The following is a 19,639-nucleotide window of genomic DNA, read 5'->3' as shown; positions in this document are numbered from 1 at the left end:
ATTTCAAATGTGTGAAAGGCTATCAGGGTAAGAATAAAAACAAACAAACAAAAAAGGGTTTAGTCTTGTTCTGTGAAACCCTAGGGTAGAACCAAATAAATTCAGTCATTATTAGGGACTCCAGTCTGAGCTCACAGCCATCCAGGAGGACAGGCCACAGTGCCCCCAAGAGACAGCATGTTACAGCAGGTATGTAGACTAAAATGGGTGAATACTTCTCAGTAGTTAGGCAGAAGATCTGAATGGACATTTTTCCGAAGAAGATATACAGATGGCCAACAGATACATGGAAAGATATTCAACATCATTAATCACAGAGAAATCAAAATCACAATGAGCTATCACCTCACACCTGTTAGAAGAGTTGTTATCAAAAAGATAAGAAGTGCTGGCAAGGATGTGGAGAAAAGGGAATCCTTGTGCCCTATTGATGGGAATGTAAATTGGTATAGCCATTATGAAAAACTATATGGAGGTTTCTCAAAAAACTAAAAACAGAATTACCATATGATCCAGGAATTCCACTTCTAGATATTTATCCAAAGAAAACTAAACTCTAACTTTAAAAGATACATGCATCCCCATGTTCACTGCAGCATTATTTACAATAGCCAAGATGGACACTTAACTGTTCATTGATGGATTAATGGTTAAAGAAGTTGTAGTATATATACAATGGTATACTATTTAGCTATAAAAAAGAAAACAAAATCTTGCCAATTGAGACAACATGGATGAACCCAAAAGGCATTATGAAATAAGTCAGACAGAGAAAGACAAATATCATACAATCTTACTTATACGTGGAATCTAAAACAAACAAAAACCAAGCTCACAGATACAAAAAAACAGATTAGTGGTTGTCAGAGGTGGGGGGTGTGCGAAATGGGTTAGAGAGGTCAAAAGTACAAACTTTCAGTTACAAAATAAGTCATGCAGATGTATAATTGTTAACAATATAGTTAATCATACTGTACTGCAAATTTGAAAGTTGCTTAGAGAATAGATCTTAAAAGTTCTCATTGCAAGAAACAAATTTTTGTAACTATGTATGGTGACAGACGTTAAGTAGACTTTTCACGGTAATCATTTCACAATATATACAAATATAGAATCATGTTGTAGAAGTGAAACTAATATAACACTAAATGTCAATTATACCTCTATAAAAAATTTTAGACAATAAAAAGTAATGCATATTTGTATTTACATAGCACTTTTCTTTTAAAGTGTTCCAGAGTCCAGGTGCTCCTTAGTTCTCCCCAAAACCAATATACTCAATGGAAATCATAAGGTCTCCTCTGAATCACATTTGACCGAGAAGGAAAATGACCCCAGGAGAGGGCCCCACTCTGTAGTGCAGAGAAGTATATGGCAGGGCTTGGAAATCAGGTAATATCTGTTGACTTCCCCACCCAGAGTTCTTTTCCCTGAATTGTTCCCAGGAAATAAAGACAATATCGTTTATTTATAAAGAATCCCTTAACTTCTGCTTCTATGCCTCTTACTTGCAATCATTAAAAATTTCTCCATCGGCCCCAAATGCAATATCCAGGGGTGGTTCTAAAGTCTGCATTGCAAAGGCAATGCAACATATCTCCTGGATGAAGTTACTGAGGAGGCAAAAGTCAACTTCAGGAGGGAATGAAATCTTGGGATTGACATTCATGGCTCGGATCACATCCTGAAAAACAAAAAGATGGCATCATCTTGTTACGAACCTGTGAAAGATACACTGACAATCCCTAAAGTTGTTATGACTGATGGGAGGTGGGAAAAGGGCACATGAGTGAAAATAAGCTAAACTAGAAAAGGAGTGTATGTGCTGAAAGGAGTAAGACTCCTTAACAGAGAGGAGGAGAGATGACAGAGGACAAATGGCATACTAAAAGCCAAGAAAGTCATCCCAGAAAACTAAAGTAAAAACTCTTAATAGCTTTTATTTATTATTTCCTACTATTTTTCTATTCTGGGCAAGTTATACAACTACCAGCACAAAACTCTGCCTCGTTCATAATCTATAATAATACCAATTATAATCGTTCAGCCTCAGTCACTCAGTCGTGTCTGACTCTTTGAGACCCATGGACTGTAGCCTGCCATGGGATTTTCAAGCCAAGAATACTGGAGTGGGTTCCCATTTCCTCCACCAGGGGAACTTCCTGACCCAGGGATAAAACCCACAACTCCTGCATTGGCAGGCAGAGTTTGCCGCTGAGCCACCTGGGAAGCCCAACAATTATAATCTTGCTCTTACTGAGAGTTTTTTTTGCTAAGAAAATTACCTGCTTCCTTTCATTTAATCCTCTCACAAACTCTGTGGGCTCATGACCATTGTTGCTCCCACTTAAGGATTAGAAAATCTAAGTACAGAAAAGTAAATGAGCAAGGTCACACAGCTAGTAAGTGTCTGCGCAGAGCCAGGATGCAAATCCATAGCTATCTTTCCCAAAATCATTGCTCTTAAGCACTATGATACTCTGTCTTCCAACCTTAAGGGCCTGTCTGAAGAATAGAACTACAAAGCTCAAAATAGTTTCCCCATAAAATGTCTAAGAAAGAAACAGCCAATAATGACTGGTTCTATAAAGCACATTGGATGCTGCTCATTCCTGCTTTTCCATTATGTAGAAGTGAGAGAGTCAATCCCTAGGCAGGTTGATAAGAAGTCTGGGGCTCCTGAGGAGGGAACAAAGGGTCTGAGACTCTCAAGGAGGAGAAAAGGACAAACATTTTTTTTCTACTTTGCTTTGTCTTAGTCAATATAACAATGTATCTTATTCAAGGATATGTTTCTCCTTAACAAGAACCCTCTGACTAATCTTGTTATCTTAAAACTTGTATACTGTGGGAGTGGGTCTAGTTCAATTCATTTCAATTCAGTCGCTCAGTCGTGTCTGACTCCTTGCAACCCCATCGACTGCAGCACGCCAGGCTTCCCTGTCCATCAACAATTCCTGGAGCTTACTCAAACTCATGTCCATTGAGCCAGTGATGCCATCCAACCATCTCATCCTCTGTCATTCCCTTCTCCTCCTGCCCTCAATCTTTCCCAGCATCAGGGTCTTTTCAAATGGGTCAGTTTTTCTCATCAAGTGGCCAAAGTATTGGAGTTTCAGCTTCAGAATTAGTCCTTCCAATGAATATTCAGGACTGATTTTCTTTACGATGGACTGGTTGGATCTCTTTGCAGTCCAAAGGACTCTCAAGAGTCTTCTCCAACACCACAGTTCAAAAGCATCAATTCTTCGGCACTCAGTTTTCTTTATTGTCCAACTCTCACATCCATACACGACAATTGGAAAACCCAATTTAAGATGTATGTTGTGGGAGTGGGTCTGATAAAAGTATATAAGGCCTTGCTAAGACTAGCGAGGAGGGCACTCTCCATCCCCCTTCTGATGTCTATGTCAGAAGCTTTCTCTGTCCATTTTCATACTTTAATAAAACTCTGCTACACCAAAGTTCTTGAGTGATCAAGCCTGCTCCCTGGTCCCAAAGTTAAATCTTCTTCAGAGATCACAAATCCGACATCGTTCACCATAAACTATCAGAAGTGATAGTAAGCACTGGATGGACTTCTGAGTTATTAGTATTCAATGCAGCAGCTGTAGCAAACCAGTCCCAATAAAAGACCCAACACTTACATTAACACTGCTTTGGGAATCATATAGATCAAGATGACAGATGATATAATCCGAGACAGCATCCTCAAAGTCATTTGACCCCGCACAAGATGGCGTCAGTGATTTCCTCACACGGATCTTGAAGTGTCTGAACGCCATTTTGGCCACATGGAACGCCTCCTGCACATAAAATACAGCCCATGTATTTGGTGGGAGGAGAGGAGTAAAGAGGTCCAAAGGAACAAAGAAAGAATACCAAAAAAATTCAGCATCATATTGGACTTCTGAAAACTAAACCCTGCAGTCAAAACTATTTTTAATCTGGGGGAAAATACACAACTAAATTTTGGAAAGTGCATAAATACATTTCTATCCATCATCTATTAGATTATCTATATTCACTAATTTTGAGACCATTGACCATTGTTCTGATAACCCTGATTTCAAGAAGCAGGACAATGCAGGCATTCAAGGAAATAAAATCACCTGTGGTTACATAAATACTTGAAGTATGCCAGTTGATGCTTTGTCCCCACAGCATGATCGTATTACTAGTCAAGAAATAAGAGAAAGTGATCAATCTAGTGGTCATGTCATACAAAGATACATATTGAGCATCTGGCATGTTTCCTGGCAGATATTGATTCAAAACATATTTATTTAATATCTGTTATGTAGCAGGCATAGGAAAACCTCAATTATGCATGAAAGATATGGCCTCTACAATTACAGAACTTTTAACAAGTCAGTATGTGATTTTTAACTATATAACCCAGGGCTTGGCAAACTTTTTTCTGTAAGAAGCCAAATGGTAAGCATTTTAGGCTTTGTGGGTCCAAATGCTTTTGTCACTATTTTTTTTTTTTAAACAATCCTTTAAAATGTAAGAGTATCCTTGTATAATAGCTCCTGGGTGGTATTTCTCTTAGAATTACAGGCCAGAACCAGATACGGCCCAGGGGTCATAGTTTGCTGACTCCTAATATATAATAAACATAGGATAAAATTCAAAAGATTCTGATAATTCTTCTCTTACATCAATATTTTGTTTTGTTTTGTAATATTTAATTGTCGGGAGCTGCATTAGGCATTACTGACAAAATGGAGGCATGGCCCTAGACCCCCTCCTCATTCCACAGGCACGGACCCGGGATGAAGGAGTTAGGCCTTGTAATTCTGACTTGTCTTTTCCTCTCCTCAGCTGAGTTGACTGAAAAGGAATATTAAGGTGCTTATTGTTCTTGAGAGGAGCATGAGAAGGCACAAAGCTTTCTGCAGCTGTGCTCAGAAAATAATTCATAAAGTTAATCATTGACATTTGTTCAAAGACTTACAAAAGAGGGTTCCAGGATGAGCATATAGGCTGTAGCTTGAGGCCATGGGAGGGATTGCTATCTGAAGCCTATTTGTGAGGAAAATGTTTATGGCAAAGGAGTTTACTGAATTTAGGGCTTAGAAATAATTAAAACAGAAGTTAAAGATTTAAGGAATGTTGTAAAGTTAGCATATTTTACTATAGTTTATAGAAGTTAGGAATTTTTAGAAACACTATAGCTAGAAGCCTTTCTAAGAGATAGTGAGCTCAAGGATGTTAGGGGCAAACAGGATTTAGGAAGATAAGTAGTAAACTGAGGAATGTAGCATGAGTTACAATGTAATCACAAGTTAACTATAGGACACATTAGAGGAGGCAGATAATAGATGATAAGGCTGATTCCAAGAGAATCACTGAAGCAGGAACTCTGTTTGAAGAGCAACAATAATTTATGGAGATAATAAATCTGGAAGAGGGGGAACTGAAAATGTCAAACCTCTGGCCTAATGTTTTTGTAAAAGTATAAAAGAGAATCTTAAACTTGAAATAAACAGGCAGTCCAGAAGAAAACTGAGAGGCTGCCTCATCGCCAACACCGTTCATCTCTTCAGGTTGACTCCCTGGCTGCTGGAGCTGGACTCCAGCATTTAATTGTTCTCATAACAGGCTCTTAGTATCTCAATATGGTACCCATAGAACTGAAGATTATATATAAGCACTCCTTAATTTTCCATATTCAAATAGCTGTTATATTAGCAATTTCAGTAACTGCTCTTCATTAAATAAAAGAATTAACATATTCAGAGCCTTTTGATTTATCTAAGAATGGAAGCTAACCAATCAAATGTTTGTTCTTGATTAGCTGCTAAGTTGTGTCCAACTCTTTTGCAACCCCATGGGCTGTAGCCCTCCAGATTCCTCTGTCCATGGGATTTCCCAGGCAAGAATATTGGAGTGGGTTGCCATTTCCTTCTCCAGGGGATCCTCCCCTACCCAGAGATCAAACCTCCATTGGCAGATGGGCTCTTTACCACTGAACCACCAGGTAAGCCCATAAGAAAAGGTTACTTAGTGTGAAAAATAATTCATTGCAAATATTTGTAATAAGTGGATGGAAGGAAAGTAAGAAGGAAGGAGAGAAAAAGAAAAAACAGAAGAAGAGAGCAAAGAGGAAAGAAGGGAGGGAAGAAACGGAAGCCCACCCTCCTTCGGTGATCTCAGGCCCTACGAGTCTTCTTGAGTGTCCTGTTGAGGTTATCCAGGTTTTCCTGCCCGCTTTGCACAGGAACCACGGAAGCGCAGCGACCTATCGCGAGGCTCACTTACCACAGTCGCGATGTAGATGATCCGCTGCACCGTCTCGGCTTTGTCGATGCAGCGCCGCAGCAGGCACTGTGCATCCAGGCGGCCCTGGGAATAGGCATCGCTGAACCGGGACAGCAGGGCGGCTTTGCGCGCCACGCTGGACAGTTTGGCGCGATTCGGGGACGGGGTCCTGGCCTTGGCAGAGGAGGGGCTGGTGGATCTGCTTCGGCTGTGACTGTGGCTGCGGCTGTGGCTGCGGCTGTGGCTGTGGCTGCGGCTGCAAGGAGCAGGACTAGGAGACCTGCTCCTGGCGGACCTGTTGGTGAGCAGGAATCAGGCAAGGAACTGCTCCGATTCCCTCCTCCCTTCTGTTCCTACACTCCAGCTGCTTCTCTCCCCATAAACCAGAAGCCACCGGAGGCAGAGGCAAGGAGAGCAGCTCCCGGTGAGAGGCACTGTGTCTCCTCAAAGGAAAAACAGTACTCTATATTTGCCTGATGCATTAGAATTTATAACTCACTTTCACTCACTCAGCACATCAGTTTACCCTTCAAACAGCCAGGTAAGGTCACCATTGATTGCTGGTCATTTTACAGATGAGGAGGTTGAGGCTCATAAACACTAGGAGGGCTGCCCTAGAGTAACACAGCTAGCAAGAGCCAGAGTTAAAGAAGTCAGATTTCGCACCCTGACCTTGGGCGACTGACACATCACTGAGCTTTCTGGTATAAAATGAGATAAACAGATTGAACAATGAGAAAGAAAATGTGTTTTCCTTCTATAACAATGAAACCATTTGCAGTCATGTCTCCTCTCCAGATCCTCCATTTTCACCTACATAATTTGTGCCCTATTTTAGGATGGTGGTGGGGGTTGGAAGAATATGGGGAGGTACTTGGGGAATCGAAAAGCATTGTGTCAGTGAAAGGTATTATATATTGCTATCAAGTACATAATAAATGATCAGACTAGCTAATCCTAAGGGAAAGTTTTGTGGAAGGAACTATGGGGCAAAAGGTGGGGCAAAAGGTAGTGCAAAGCAGCCTCTCTGAAGGTGGAAGGTGGAGGTGGGGGGGGGGGGCTTCATTTATAGTGTTTGCCAATTTCCACAGTGCAACACTCTCACTGTAGGCAATTTCAAACTATTCATGTGATGTCACTGAACCTGGAGTTAAGTAAAAATGCACAGAATCGGTCCCCAGGAGCTAGTACCAGCTGGCACCTGCACCACACTGATGGAGCGATTCCCCAAAATGAAAGATTAAGGTGACATTTAAGGACATGGAGAGCTGGGGTAGGCGTGGCTTTGATGTTAGCCTGAATCTGGGCACACTGTGGGGCTGGCCGGGAAGAGGAAGTGTTAAAGAGCACAAGAAAAGGCAGAGAAACATACTTAACACTGAATGACCTTTCTTAACATCTTGTCCATCAGTAGAGGCAATTTCACATTCCCTTACCTACCCACCACACCTGACAAAGTGAGATGTAAAAAGGAAATGCCTGGCAGTAAAGTGATGGTGGGTTATCTCTGGAGAGAGGACTCCTAGGACTCAGAGAACAGGATCCTCCTATCATGAACAGTGTTTCAACACAGCCATCAAGTGTTTCAACAGGAGTACTGCCTTTTGCATTATAGGCACTCAAATCTGGTTTCAAGCCACAAGCTTTCCTTTGCACATCTCAGTTCCATTCCATAAGCTTCGATGTCAGTCCAAAATTAATTAGTGCCCAAGTATTGTAAATCCAGGAGGTATTTTCTCTGGAAGGGAGCAGTTAGAGAAACCAGCCCTCTACAGTTCAAAATTTTCCATACTGTTGGGGTTTGGGTTCAGGATATCATTTTACTTTTGTTTTTTCCTTTACTGAGCCAGGCTTTGATCACTAACTTGGCAAAAAGGGGCTTAAGTGAAAAGATCTGTGAAAGTTTGTCAGACCTTCCTTGGAGTACAGATTTTTCAGCAGACAGAACCGCTATCTCGTCCTTCAGTGTTCGGAGCTGTTTCTCATAATCGCACACAGCTTCTGCGTTCCGCTGGTTTGCGCTCCTCCTGTCCAGGTCAGAGACCCGCTGCTCTGAGCCCCGCAGCTCCACTCTCCTACGCTCGGAGCCCCGCTTCTCTGATCTCCTACGATCTGAGTTTCTGTGGCGAGATTCTTCCTGGGCTTGAAGAGATTTAAGCCTAAACAGAAACAAAGGTTTGAAAGAAGAGAGAGAGAGGTAGAGACGGAGGAAAGGTGATAAACTGCAATTGGCATACTTAATGAGGCTACTCTATTTAGTGTGCCATTACTGCCTTGGAAAACTCATGGAAATAGGAACAAGAACAAATTAACAGAATTGCCAGGGTCAGGGAACCACACCGTGTCTGCAGCTTGCATGGGAAAGTTCCTGAAGAAAAGATAGATGTGCAAATCTTCTAGCCAAAGCTGTGGGCAGAGTCATGAAATCCTTGCAGAGGCAAAGCAGAGTCATCCTACTCTATATTGGATGGCTTCACTGCACTAAACTCTGGAAGCAAGTGACCTCCAAAACCTACTCCTGAAGCTGGTCAAGACATGATCTATTCTTACTAGTGCTTCAGAATGTGGGGGGCTAGGTGTGGGAGAAACTTCACTGGAAATTGAATAACATCCACAGCACTAAGCAGATGTGTGGACCTATAAAAATAATGTACTACAGAAAGGAGCAAAGCTTTAGAAATAAAATGGGCATCCTCATTACATACAAAGAGTGACCATCATACCCAGGGAGAAAAAGTCATAAGAAGAGAACATGGTGTGATGAAAATGACAATGGTGTTAGAAGAAAAGGGAAGGGGCAAGATTAAAGAGGATACAGAAGAACTGAAAATGCAGTAGCAGAACTAAACGCTGCCCTAGAAACAGTGAAGAACAGAGTAGGTGCTATAGGAATTGCTGAGTAATAGGAGATAAAGAATTTGAGAAGCTTTATCAGCTAGAAAAATAAGAGATTGAAACGATGATGAGAGGGGAGTTAGAAGTGGAAAACAAAGACGTGCTCCAAGCTAAAATTTATGGATGTTCCTTAAGAAATCAGAACAATTGGAACATGTATGAAGACAGTAGAAATGTGTATATATGTATTTTACTACAACTGCTCTTTTGGGGGAAAAAAATCAAAGTTAAGATTTTAAAAAGTATAACCTTAAAGGATCACTGTTTATTTTCCCCTTCTAGAAATTTATCTTTAGAGACTAACAATCTGAAATTTAAACTAAGATTTGCCACAAAAATTATTTCTAATGTTGAAAATTGGCATCAAAGTAAATATTTAATATTAGGGAAATAAATAAGGAAATATGATGGATCTATTTAAAACTAAGCTCTGCTTTATTTTTTCTTGGTAATAGAAAAAAATATTAAATGAAAAAATGGGTCCACAACTGTATACTTATATTTTGTTGTCTTTATTTTTAATGAACTAATTGGAAGAAATAGCCAGTGGTGACAGTGAACTGGCTCTGGAATTATGAGAGGTTTTTGGTTCCTTTCTGCTATGCTTTGAAGATTTTCTATAGTAGATAGGCAAGTAGATGGGGAAACAATGGAAAACAGTGACAGATTTTATTTTCCTGGGCTCCAAAATCACTGCAGATGGTGACTGCAGCCATGAAATTAAAAGACACTTGCTCCTTGGAAGAAAAGCTATGACCAACCTAGACAGCATATTAAAAAGCAGAGACACTGCCAACAAAGGTCCATCTAGTCAAAGCTACGGTTTTTCCACTGGTCATGTATGGATGTGAGAGTTGGACTATAAAGAAAGCTGAGCACCAAAGAACTGATGCTTCTGAACTGTGGTGTTGGAGAAAACTCTTGAGAGTCCCTTGGACTGCAAAGAGATCAAACCAGTCAATCCTAAAGGAAATCAGTCCTGAATAGTCATTGGAAGGACTGATGCTGAAGCTGAAGCTCCAATACTTTGGCCATCTGATGCAAAGAACTAACTCATTTGAAAAGACACTGATGCTGGGAAAGATTTAAGGCGGGAGGAAAAGGGGACAACAGAGGATGAGATAGTTGGATAGCATCACTGACTCAATGGACATGAGTTTGAGTAAGCTCCAGGAGTTGGTGATGGACAGAGAGGCCTGGCATGCTGCAGTCCATGAGGTCACAAAGAGTTGGACATGACTGAGAGACTGAACTGAACTGAACTGACTGCTTTTGTAATAAGAAAAGTATATAAAATATTAATAAAAATATTGCTGCCTCTCCTCTTTGTGGACAGATTCTTTTGTATTGTCATGGAGCACCAAAAAAGCTAAATTCAAAGATTAATTAGCAGCCTGCAATAATCCTGTCATTTTTTTTTTTCTTACTGCTTTTTTAGCTGATTTATTTCCTCCTCTGCAGCCAAAAGGGATATGGCAGATCTGTTCTTGGGTTCTTCAAGAGTCTTTTCAGTCTCAGCCATACTGTAAGAGAAATCAGTAACTAAAGACAGACTTTCCAAAACTGGCAGACTTTTTAAATCAAGGCATAGTTTCTCTTGGGAACTTTTGCCATATGCTATAAATTCAACATAAACAAGAACAAATTATAATACATCTGCATTCAATCAGATGATATTAAAAATAATATGTCACACTGGTATGCAAAAACGTGCTAGCATCTTTCCTCAATGTCAAACACAAAGAAATTTCAGTGCTACTACCCCTACAAGACTACATAATAATTACTGATATTAGAATGTAAAGTTCAAAGAAACTTGTTCAATCTCTTCATCTCATCCTCCTAATTCATCTTCTCTAATTACAGTAAATCCCCAGGTTGCTTCTCTCTATAAAATCCCCATTTTTCTGTAATACATTAATACCTATTCTTATTATTTTGCACTGTAGCATTGTATTTGACTTAATTTTCCTGGAGTTACTAAATATAAAAAATTTATTTGCCTACCTATAAAGAAAGTATTCCACAATTACACTCAACTACCAAGTATCTCATGTGTTCCTCCCTCCTGCCTCTGACTTCCACCACTAATCAAGGACAATTTTCCTGCAGAGGGAAGACTGGATGAGGGTAGCCTGGCATGAGATGAGGGTGGAGCGAGAGGTAGGGTCAGATCACACAGGGCTGGGAGAGCTCCAAGAAGGAATTTAGAATTTTTTTTCTAAGTACAAAAAGGGGTGGCTAAGAGGCTTTAAGCTGGATGTGGGGGAGTTACTTGCTATAATAAAAATATATTTCTATTTCCTGTGTGGAAAATGGATGGTAGTAGAGCAAGAACAGACCCGGGGAGCCAGTTGGAAGGCAACTGAGGTGAGAGCTTACAGAGGTTTGACTGAGAGCAGCAGTAGCAGTATAGAAAGGACCATGTGCAGGAGATGTTTAGGAGGTAGATTCCACTGGATCCTCCAATAGATTGGACACAGGAAATGAGAACAGGTGGGGTTTCTAACCAGAGTCCCAGCATAAAATCTAGTGGTCTTCCCTTGTCTGCTGCTGCTGCTGCTAAGTCGCTTCAGTCGTGTCCGACTCTGTGCGACCCCATAGACAGCAGCCCACCAGGCTCCCTTGTCCCTGGGATTCTCAAGGCAAGAACACTGGAGTGGATTGCCATTTCCTTCCCTTGTCTACGGCTCATCAAACCTGGACAGACCTGTCCCCATTCTATTGGAATTGGCTCCTTTGGAACTGAGTCACACACAAACTGGACTCCGCAAGGTTAGACCTGGGAACCTCCTTGGATGCGCCCTTCATTCCACAGTAGATAGCATCCTGGATTTAGAGACAAGGAAACAGAGTAGTGGAGGAGAGAGCTGGCTACCATTAAACCTGGGTGAACAGCCTCCATCATTTCTGATGCCTTAAGAAATAGAATATGAACCACAAGTGGGTTAAACCAAAACAAAAGTAGGAAATTTAGGGGAAAAAACAAGCACTTTACTGTGTGCAACTTTCAAATGGGGGAGGGGAGTGTACACACAGGTAGAGTATAAGTACAAATGATAAAGTAAACAGGGCAAAAGGCCTATGAAAGGGTACATGGGTGTTTTTAGTACTATTCTTGTAAATTTTCTGTATTTGACATTATTTCCAAATAAACGCTTTAAAAAAAAAAAATCCAAGCAGTCATAGCTTTTGGTCCATAATACCTCTTATGGGTAACTACACAGCTATGGTGACAAGAGAAGGAGGTAGGAATTCCTGCTTCCTATGGGTGCTGCCTAAAGTCAAGAACCAGAAAGGTCACAAAGATTTGCCTCATAACCAGAGGCAGCAGCAGAAGCCATTGAATGCCCCAGGAAACCTAACCAACAAGCCACAACTCAGCATCCATCAGCACAAGACTCTAGTGCCCAGGCAGAACCAAGGCAGCAAGAAGCCAGAGGGAAGTACAAGACCCAAAGCCCCTCTCCTCCAGCACTAGGAGAGTGCAAAAGCATCCCTCCACCCCTAGACAGCCATCTAAGGAAGGAGGAGGACAGTGAGACCCCTTGAAAGGGCAAACACAGCCCCTAACAGAAGTCCGAACTTGGAATTAACTGAAGATTTACACAAAAAGAACTATGATAAACCAGAAAAGAAGTGGCAGGGTTAAGGCTCCTCTTTGCTGCTGCTACTGCTGCTAAGTCGCTTCAGTTGTGTCCGACTCTGTGCGACCCCATAGACAGAAGCCCACCAGGCTCCCCCGTGCCTGGGATTCTCCAGGCAAGAACACTGGAGTGGGTTGCCATTTCCTTCTCCGGTGCATGAAAGTGAAAAGTGAAAGTGAAGTCGCTCAGTCGTACCTGACTATTAGCGACCCCATGAAATGCAGTCTACCAGGCTCCTCCATCCATGGGACTTTCCAGGCAAGAGTACTGGAGTGGGGTGCCATTTCCTTCTTGGAAAAATGTTAATAGGCATAAACTAATAGGTGATTTTCACCTTTGTACTTTTATTATATGCATCTTGAGAAGGAAATGTGTATAAATTTTATAATTGGGCAAAACTAAATCAATCGATCAATAGAGATGTTTTCTTAGAAGGAAATCTCAGCAGAGAACAAGGCAGAATACCATATGGTATTTCACTGTAAGCGCCGTGTAGTATGGTAGTCGCTCAGTCGGTCAGACTCTTTGCAACCCCATGAACTGTAGCCCGCCCACTCCTCTGTCCATGGGATTCTCCAGGCAAGAATACTGGAGTGGGTTGCCATTTCCTTCTCCAATGCATTAAAGTGAAAAGTGAAAGTGAAGTCGTTTAGTCGTGTCCAACTCTTAGCGACCCCACGGACTGCACCCTACCAGGCTCCTGCGTCCAGCCCTAACTAGTGACAAAAGAATCCTTTGCTGCCCTCTGCTGGTCAGCCATGGAGCAATGCTGCCGTGGGAGAAACACCTTATGAAGGATTTTTGTTAGACAAGTTGAAAGCAGTTGCATCACATTTGTCTGTCTCCCTCAAGTACAAACCCAAAGTCTGCAATTTTCATTGCAGTGATTACTTGAGCTTGCTGCCCTGGCTTTGCACATAGCATACATCTGAGGTCCATTATTGCCTGACAGTACTTAACTTTTTCAAATTACACTTTTGTATCTCAAAAGTATTCCAAAATTTTGAATGCTTCTTAGTCAGGAATACATAGACCTTAAATGACAGACAGATGCAGACTGCTTCATTTTACTTTTTCTCTCTTTCTCTTATTTTTTCTCTTTACCTGATCTTTCACTCTTTTCCTATCTGCATCTTTTCTTATTTTCCTTCCCAAAGGTAGAATTGCATGTTACAATCTTTCTTTTTTATAAATATGGACTGATAGTGGGCCTATGAAGAAGGAGGAACCTCAGGAATGGAGCCAAGGGAACCAGAGTCTTAGGGATCATAACATAGAAATCCCATCCCCAAATTCAAAGACACTGACTCCCAACTCATACACACACACATCATGTTACGTATTTGCAAATATCTACATTTTACATGAGCCAATATTTTCCTTTTAAACTTAAATATTAAGAATAAGCAATTCTTTTTGAAAGAAGATAACTTGCATTCCTCTTACTCTTGAACCTGGTTGAGTTGATTATGAGTTGCACTCAAATCAGCATCTAATTGTTGTATGTCTCGAGTACCAGACTCCTTATGTCTGTCCTTATCGAATGTGTCCTGGAATGATAAAAAAATAAAAAATAAAAACAGAGTCTGAAAACATGAAGCCACATGGACAGCAAAAACATTACGCTGGACAAAAGAAGTCAAGCCAAAAGGGCATGTAATGTATTGTTTCATTTTTGTGAATTTTCCGTGCAGGCATAATGAACCTAGAGTGATAAAAATCCAAAGGGTGATTGCCCTAAGGGCGGAGGGAGGGAACTGGGAAGTGGCACAAGGGAATGAGCTGAAGGAATGGAAATGTTTTGTATCTCAATAGGGATGTGAGTTACAAGGATATATCCATTTGTCAAAATTCATCAACCTATGGTTTTCACTGCAGGTAAGTGACACCTCAGATTTTTTAAAAAGACATCGAAATATCATTCTACATCTTTATACCCAGAATAACATCTACAGGGGGTAAAAATCTAAGAGATTTTTTTTTCCCCACATAAAAACTTTCTTTAATGAAAACTGACATCTACAGAGCACTTCCTACGTGTAAGTTTTTTCCCATGCTTATCATGTTTAACTCTAACAATGACCCTATTAGGTAAGCAAAAGCATTGTTCCCATTTAGCAACTGAGGAAACTGAGACCTAATAGGTTGGACAATCTACCTAGGACCTAAGAAGGTGGACAAGGATTCTGTCAAGTGATCTCTAAGTAGGAATCCTTCACCCACTACCTCATAAGGCCCTCTTGCTTAGAACACAGCTATGGTGGTCTTAGAACACAGCCTGGTCTTAGAACAGGTCATAGAACACAGCTATGGTCTTAGAACACAGCCTGATCTAAGTGGTTCATCTTTTGAAAGAAATTTATATGAATCCAAAAACCATTGAAAATCAAGGTTACCAATGTTTTGCTTATCCAGACATAGTGATACCCGTGCCTTACCAGCGGTCCCCAACCTTTTTGGCTCCAGCGACCAGTTTCATGGAAGACAATTTTCCCACGGACCCTGGGGTGGGGGATGGTTTCAGGATGATTCAAGTGCATTACATTTATCGTGCACTTTATTTCTATTATTATTACATCAATTCCACCTCAGATCATCAGGCATTAGATCCTGGAGGTTGGGGGCCTCTGCTTAGAGCAAAGTATGTGTTTTCTTTTCAGTCTGGTCCTCAACTATTAAAACACTACCACTGCTGCGTGGAAACCACCGATATATCAACCACAAATGATGACACTCTCTTGATCAGTCTACCAGGATTGAGTTTTCTTATCTGGGAAGTTTCCAATTAGGTAATTCATTTAATTTTACTTTTTCAGAATACTGAGCTGCACCCCCCTTTTAATGATCCCTTTCTCTTATGACTCCCCTCCCCTCCCCCATGATACCCTGTCAGGGTGACTAACTTGTCTTTTTTTTTTTTTTTAATTTATTTATTTTAATTGGAGGCTACTTACTTTACAATATTGTAGTGGTTTTGCCATACATTGACATGAATCAGCCATGGGTGTACATGTGTTCCTCATCCCTCCCCATCCCATCCCTTTGGGTTGTCCCAGTGCACCAGCCCTGAGCACCCTGTCTCATGCAACGAACCTGGACTGGCGGTCTGTTTCACATATGATAATATCCATGTTTCAATGCTATTCTCTCAAATCATCCCACTCTCGCCTTCTCCCACAGAGTCCAAAGGACTGTTCTATACATCTGTGTCTCTTTTGCTGTCTTGCATATAGGGTTATCGTTACCATCTTTCTAAATTCCATATATATGTATTAGTATACCATATTGGTGTTTTTCTTTCTGGCTTACTTCACTCTGTATAATAGGCTCCAGTTTCATCCACCTCATTAGAACTGATTCAAATGTATTCATTTTAATGGCTGAGTAATATTCCATTGTGTATATGTACCACAGCTTTCTTATCCATTCGTCTGTTGATGGACATCTGGGTTGCTTCCATGTCCTGGCTATTGTAAATAGTGCTGCAATAAACATTGGGGTACATGTGTCTCTTTCAATTCTGGTTTCCTCAATGTGTATGCCCAGCAGTGGGATTGCTGGGTCGTATGGCAGTTCTATTTCCAGTTTTTTAAGGAACCTCCACACTGCTCTCCATAGTGGCTGTACTAGTTTGCATTCCCACCAACAGTGTAAGAGGGTTCCCTTTTCTCCACAACCTCTCCAGCATTTATTGCTTGTAGACTTTTGGATCACAGCCATTCTGATTGGCGTGAAATGGTACCTCATTGTGGTTTTGATTTGCATTTCTCTGATAATGAGTGATGTTGAGCATCTTTTCATGTGTTTGTTAGCCATCTGTATGTCTTCTTTGGAGAAATGTCTGTTTATTTCTTTGGCCCATTTTTTGATTGGGTCGTTTATTTTTCTGGAATTGAGCTGCAGGAGTTGCTTGTATATTTTTGAGATAACTTGTCATTTTAAAGTTACTATTTAATGCCTACAGTGGGTGCATCAATGTCCCAAATACAGACTATCACCAGACCCTTTTCATAGCTGAGGAAGCAGAGGCTCCTTGAGTTGACTGAAGCCATACCACCAGGAAGTAGGCAAGGCTGAGATTTTAATGCTGATCTGTCTTAAGAGAAAACTCAATCCATTATGCTACATACTACGATAATAGAAACTCACCTTTCCAACCCATGTCTCAGTTCCCTAACTAGAACTGAGACCCTCACTAGGTAAAAAGCCTTATCTTATGTATGTTTGAGTTCCCAGAGCCTGATCAGGTGCTGAATACTGAGGATGATCCTTTAGTATCCCTACCTGTAAAGAAGGGACCTTGCTGTCCACAGGTTTTCCCAGGGAAGCAGCTGTAAAGGAGGCCTCCAGCCAAGGCAAAAGGCGTGATTTGATTGTTTCCACACCATCATAATGTCCTCCTGGAAGAATCCACAGACCAGGTGAGCGAGAGAAAGCCAACCACATCCACCCAGGCACAGAGCAAAGGGAAGGGAAAAGGAAAAGAAGGCAAAGAGGGGAGAACCAGAGGGAGACGCACGGGCTGTTCTCACCTTCTTGGGCTGCTATAGTGAGGATCCCAAAGAGTTGTCCCTGCACTTTGGCAACTTGTTCAATGAGTTCAAGGCAGTGATTTAGATTTTGATCACATGAGTTCGCCTGCAAAGCCAGAATGGCAGACATCAGTTCAATTTCATCCTTCTGGGACCCACTGCACGGTGGACATACGTGTCACTTTATGGACATATGTATCCCTTTACACAAGGGCCAGCTGACACTGGTATGCTCCCAGGGCAGAGACTGCTGTGTGCTCACAAAACACACTTGCACCCCACTCCAGTACTCTCGCCTGGAAAATCCCAGGGACGGAGGAGCCTGGTAGGCTGCAGTCCATGGGGTTGCTAAGAGCTGGACACAACTGACTGACTTCACTTTCACTTTTCACTTTCATGCATTGGAGAAGGAAATGGCAACCTGCTCCAGTGTTCTTGCCTGGAGAATCCCAGGGACGGTGGAGCCTGATGGGCTGCCGTCTATGGGGCCGCACAGAGTCGGACACGACTGAAGCGACTTAGCAGCAGCAGCAGCTAAGTGCCAGGCACTGTCCATGCTTTATGTAGGTAAACTCAGAAAATCCACACCATAGGTACTGTAGAAGATTAGGAGGACTATTGTCATCATTGCCATTTTTAGATGAGAAAACTGAGACCCAGAGAGGTTAAGTAATATGCCCAGGGGTACTTAGCTAGTATGATGTCAGAACTGAGACCTGCTTCCAGACTTCATGCTCTTGACTACTAAACTATACTGACATTTGGATCATGATTAGTGCCAGAAGGAGGAGGGGGAGGATTGGATTATGTGACAAAAAGTGAGTTAGGAGGGCAGCCAGGGAAGCCTCTCTGAGGAGGAGTCACTGGAGCTAAGTCTCAGATTCAGAGCACCAGAGAAAGAGCAGGCCAGGCTGTGGGAACACCAAGGCAGAGGCCCAATGGCAGGAAGGAATCTGGCGACCTTGAACCAGAGGTAAGTGCATGTGGCAGAGGATAGGTGGTCAGAGAGGTTGGCAGGACAGATTCTGCGGGCACCCTGCAGGCCGGGTAAGCAGTCGGGATGGAAGGGACTCGTAACTGAGAGGGAGATGCTGGTTAACTTTCCATGCCTGGTTAACAGTACCTGGGACTAGCTCTATTGTAACACTTATAAGAAGAAATGGACACAATCAAAATATCTCATTCTTCTATCCCCTTCTCCTAAAAAGTCTATGAGCTGTTTTGGTTCGATTTTGACTATGAGTTTTCTTTTTTAAAGACTTTGTCTTTCTCATCAATCACTAGTATCCATGGCAAATCAAAGGCCCCAAAGATTTGATGAATGAGTGACTGAGTGACTATCATAATATGGGCATGATCAGGACATACGGGACCCACAGTCTGATCAGCTTTATCCATTCCTTCCTTGTTGAACCAGCAACTCCTTGCCCTTGCTATTTCATTCCTGCACTTACCACAGTGAACTTCATTTCCCCAGTTACAGCCTTTTGCCCTCTGACTGGATCATGCCATGTGCTAAGTGGACAGAGAATAGGCTTGGGAGTCAAGCAGACCTGAGTATCTCAGCTCTGCTACCTGCCACTGTTCTGTGTAATTCTGCACAGGTTGCTTAGCCTCTATGAGCCCATATCCCAACCTGGAAAATGAAGATTATGGCTTGCAGAGTGTTAAGAGAATCAAATCAAAATAATGCACTTTCTGCACCTTCAAGATGTAGCCCCTGTAAGATGTAGCACCTGTAAGATGCTGCACAGAACTGAAGGGAGCAACGGACTGAGTAATAGGGCAGACCCTAGTTCAGATCCAGTTCTCCACTTATTAGCTTATTCCCTTAGAGAAGACATTTTTAAAATGCTCTTCCGTTCACTGGAATTTAGAAGGTGGATGATCTCACCAGCTAGCATAGGTACAGAGTAGAGAAGGTATATAATAATTAGTATTATTATAGTATTATTACTATAGGTTTCTGTGCCTTGACCAGTGCCCGGCACACTGTAGGGGTCCAATGTTTATCGAATGAGTTTGCACACACCACTAACATAGAGAATATACCGTGTCAGACTGCTTCTGATCCCAAGACGTGTCACAACACGTTGCCCGTTTCTAACACAATGCATTGCACAAGACACTCAACCTGCCATTGTCACAGTGCTCTACCAAACAGTTACTCCCCACAAGATAAACAGAGCAAAGATATGAACTAATTACGTGCTTGTGTGCGTGCTCAGTCGCTTCAGTCGTGTCTGACTCTGCGACCCTATGGACTATAGCCCACCGGCTCCTCTGTCCATGGGATTC

General features: G+C 41.8%; 1 protein-coding gene across 7 annotated transcripts in view; it reads right to left on the bottom strand.

Moving 5' to 3' along the window:
- SPATA18 (spermatogenesis associated 18) overlaps window positions 1–19,639 on the bottom strand; it is a 46,635-nt gene that overhangs the window by 11,666 nt on the left and 15,330 nt on the right. For 2 of the 7 annotated variants that reach the window (XM_070372387.1, XM_070372383.1), the window contains exons 2-9: window positions 17,342–17,447; window positions 17,094–17,209; window positions 14,256–14,359; window positions 10,590–10,685; window positions 8,181–8,426; window positions 6,268–6,562; window positions 3,648–3,806; window positions 1,509–1,684 (exon numbers count right to left, since the gene is read on the bottom strand). In XM_070372387.1, coding sequence (XP_070228488.1) covers window positions 1,509–1,684; window positions 3,648–3,806; window positions 6,268–6,562; window positions 8,181–8,426; window positions 10,590–10,685; window positions 14,256–14,359; window positions 17,094–17,209; window positions 17,342–17,447 — 1,298 coding nt within the window. The remainder of the gene's footprint in view (window positions 1–1,508; window positions 1,685–3,647; window positions 3,807–6,267; window positions 6,563–8,180; window positions 8,427–10,589; window positions 10,686–14,255; window positions 14,360–17,093; window positions 17,210–17,341; window positions 17,448–19,639) is intronic. The other 5 variants (XM_070372384.1, XM_070372385.1, XM_070372386.1 and 2 more) reach the window with 4 other exon arrangements.

Source organism: Bos mutus, chromosome 6 (assembly GCF_027580195.1).
Source record: "Bos mutus isolate GX-2022 chromosome 6, NWIPB_WYAK_1.1, whole genome shotgun sequence".
NCBI lineage: Eukaryota > Metazoa > Chordata > Mammalia > Artiodactyla > Bovidae > Bos > Bos mutus.
The sequence above is the reverse complement of the archived record's forward strand: the minus strand, read 5'-3'. Positions and strand labels throughout refer to the sequence as shown.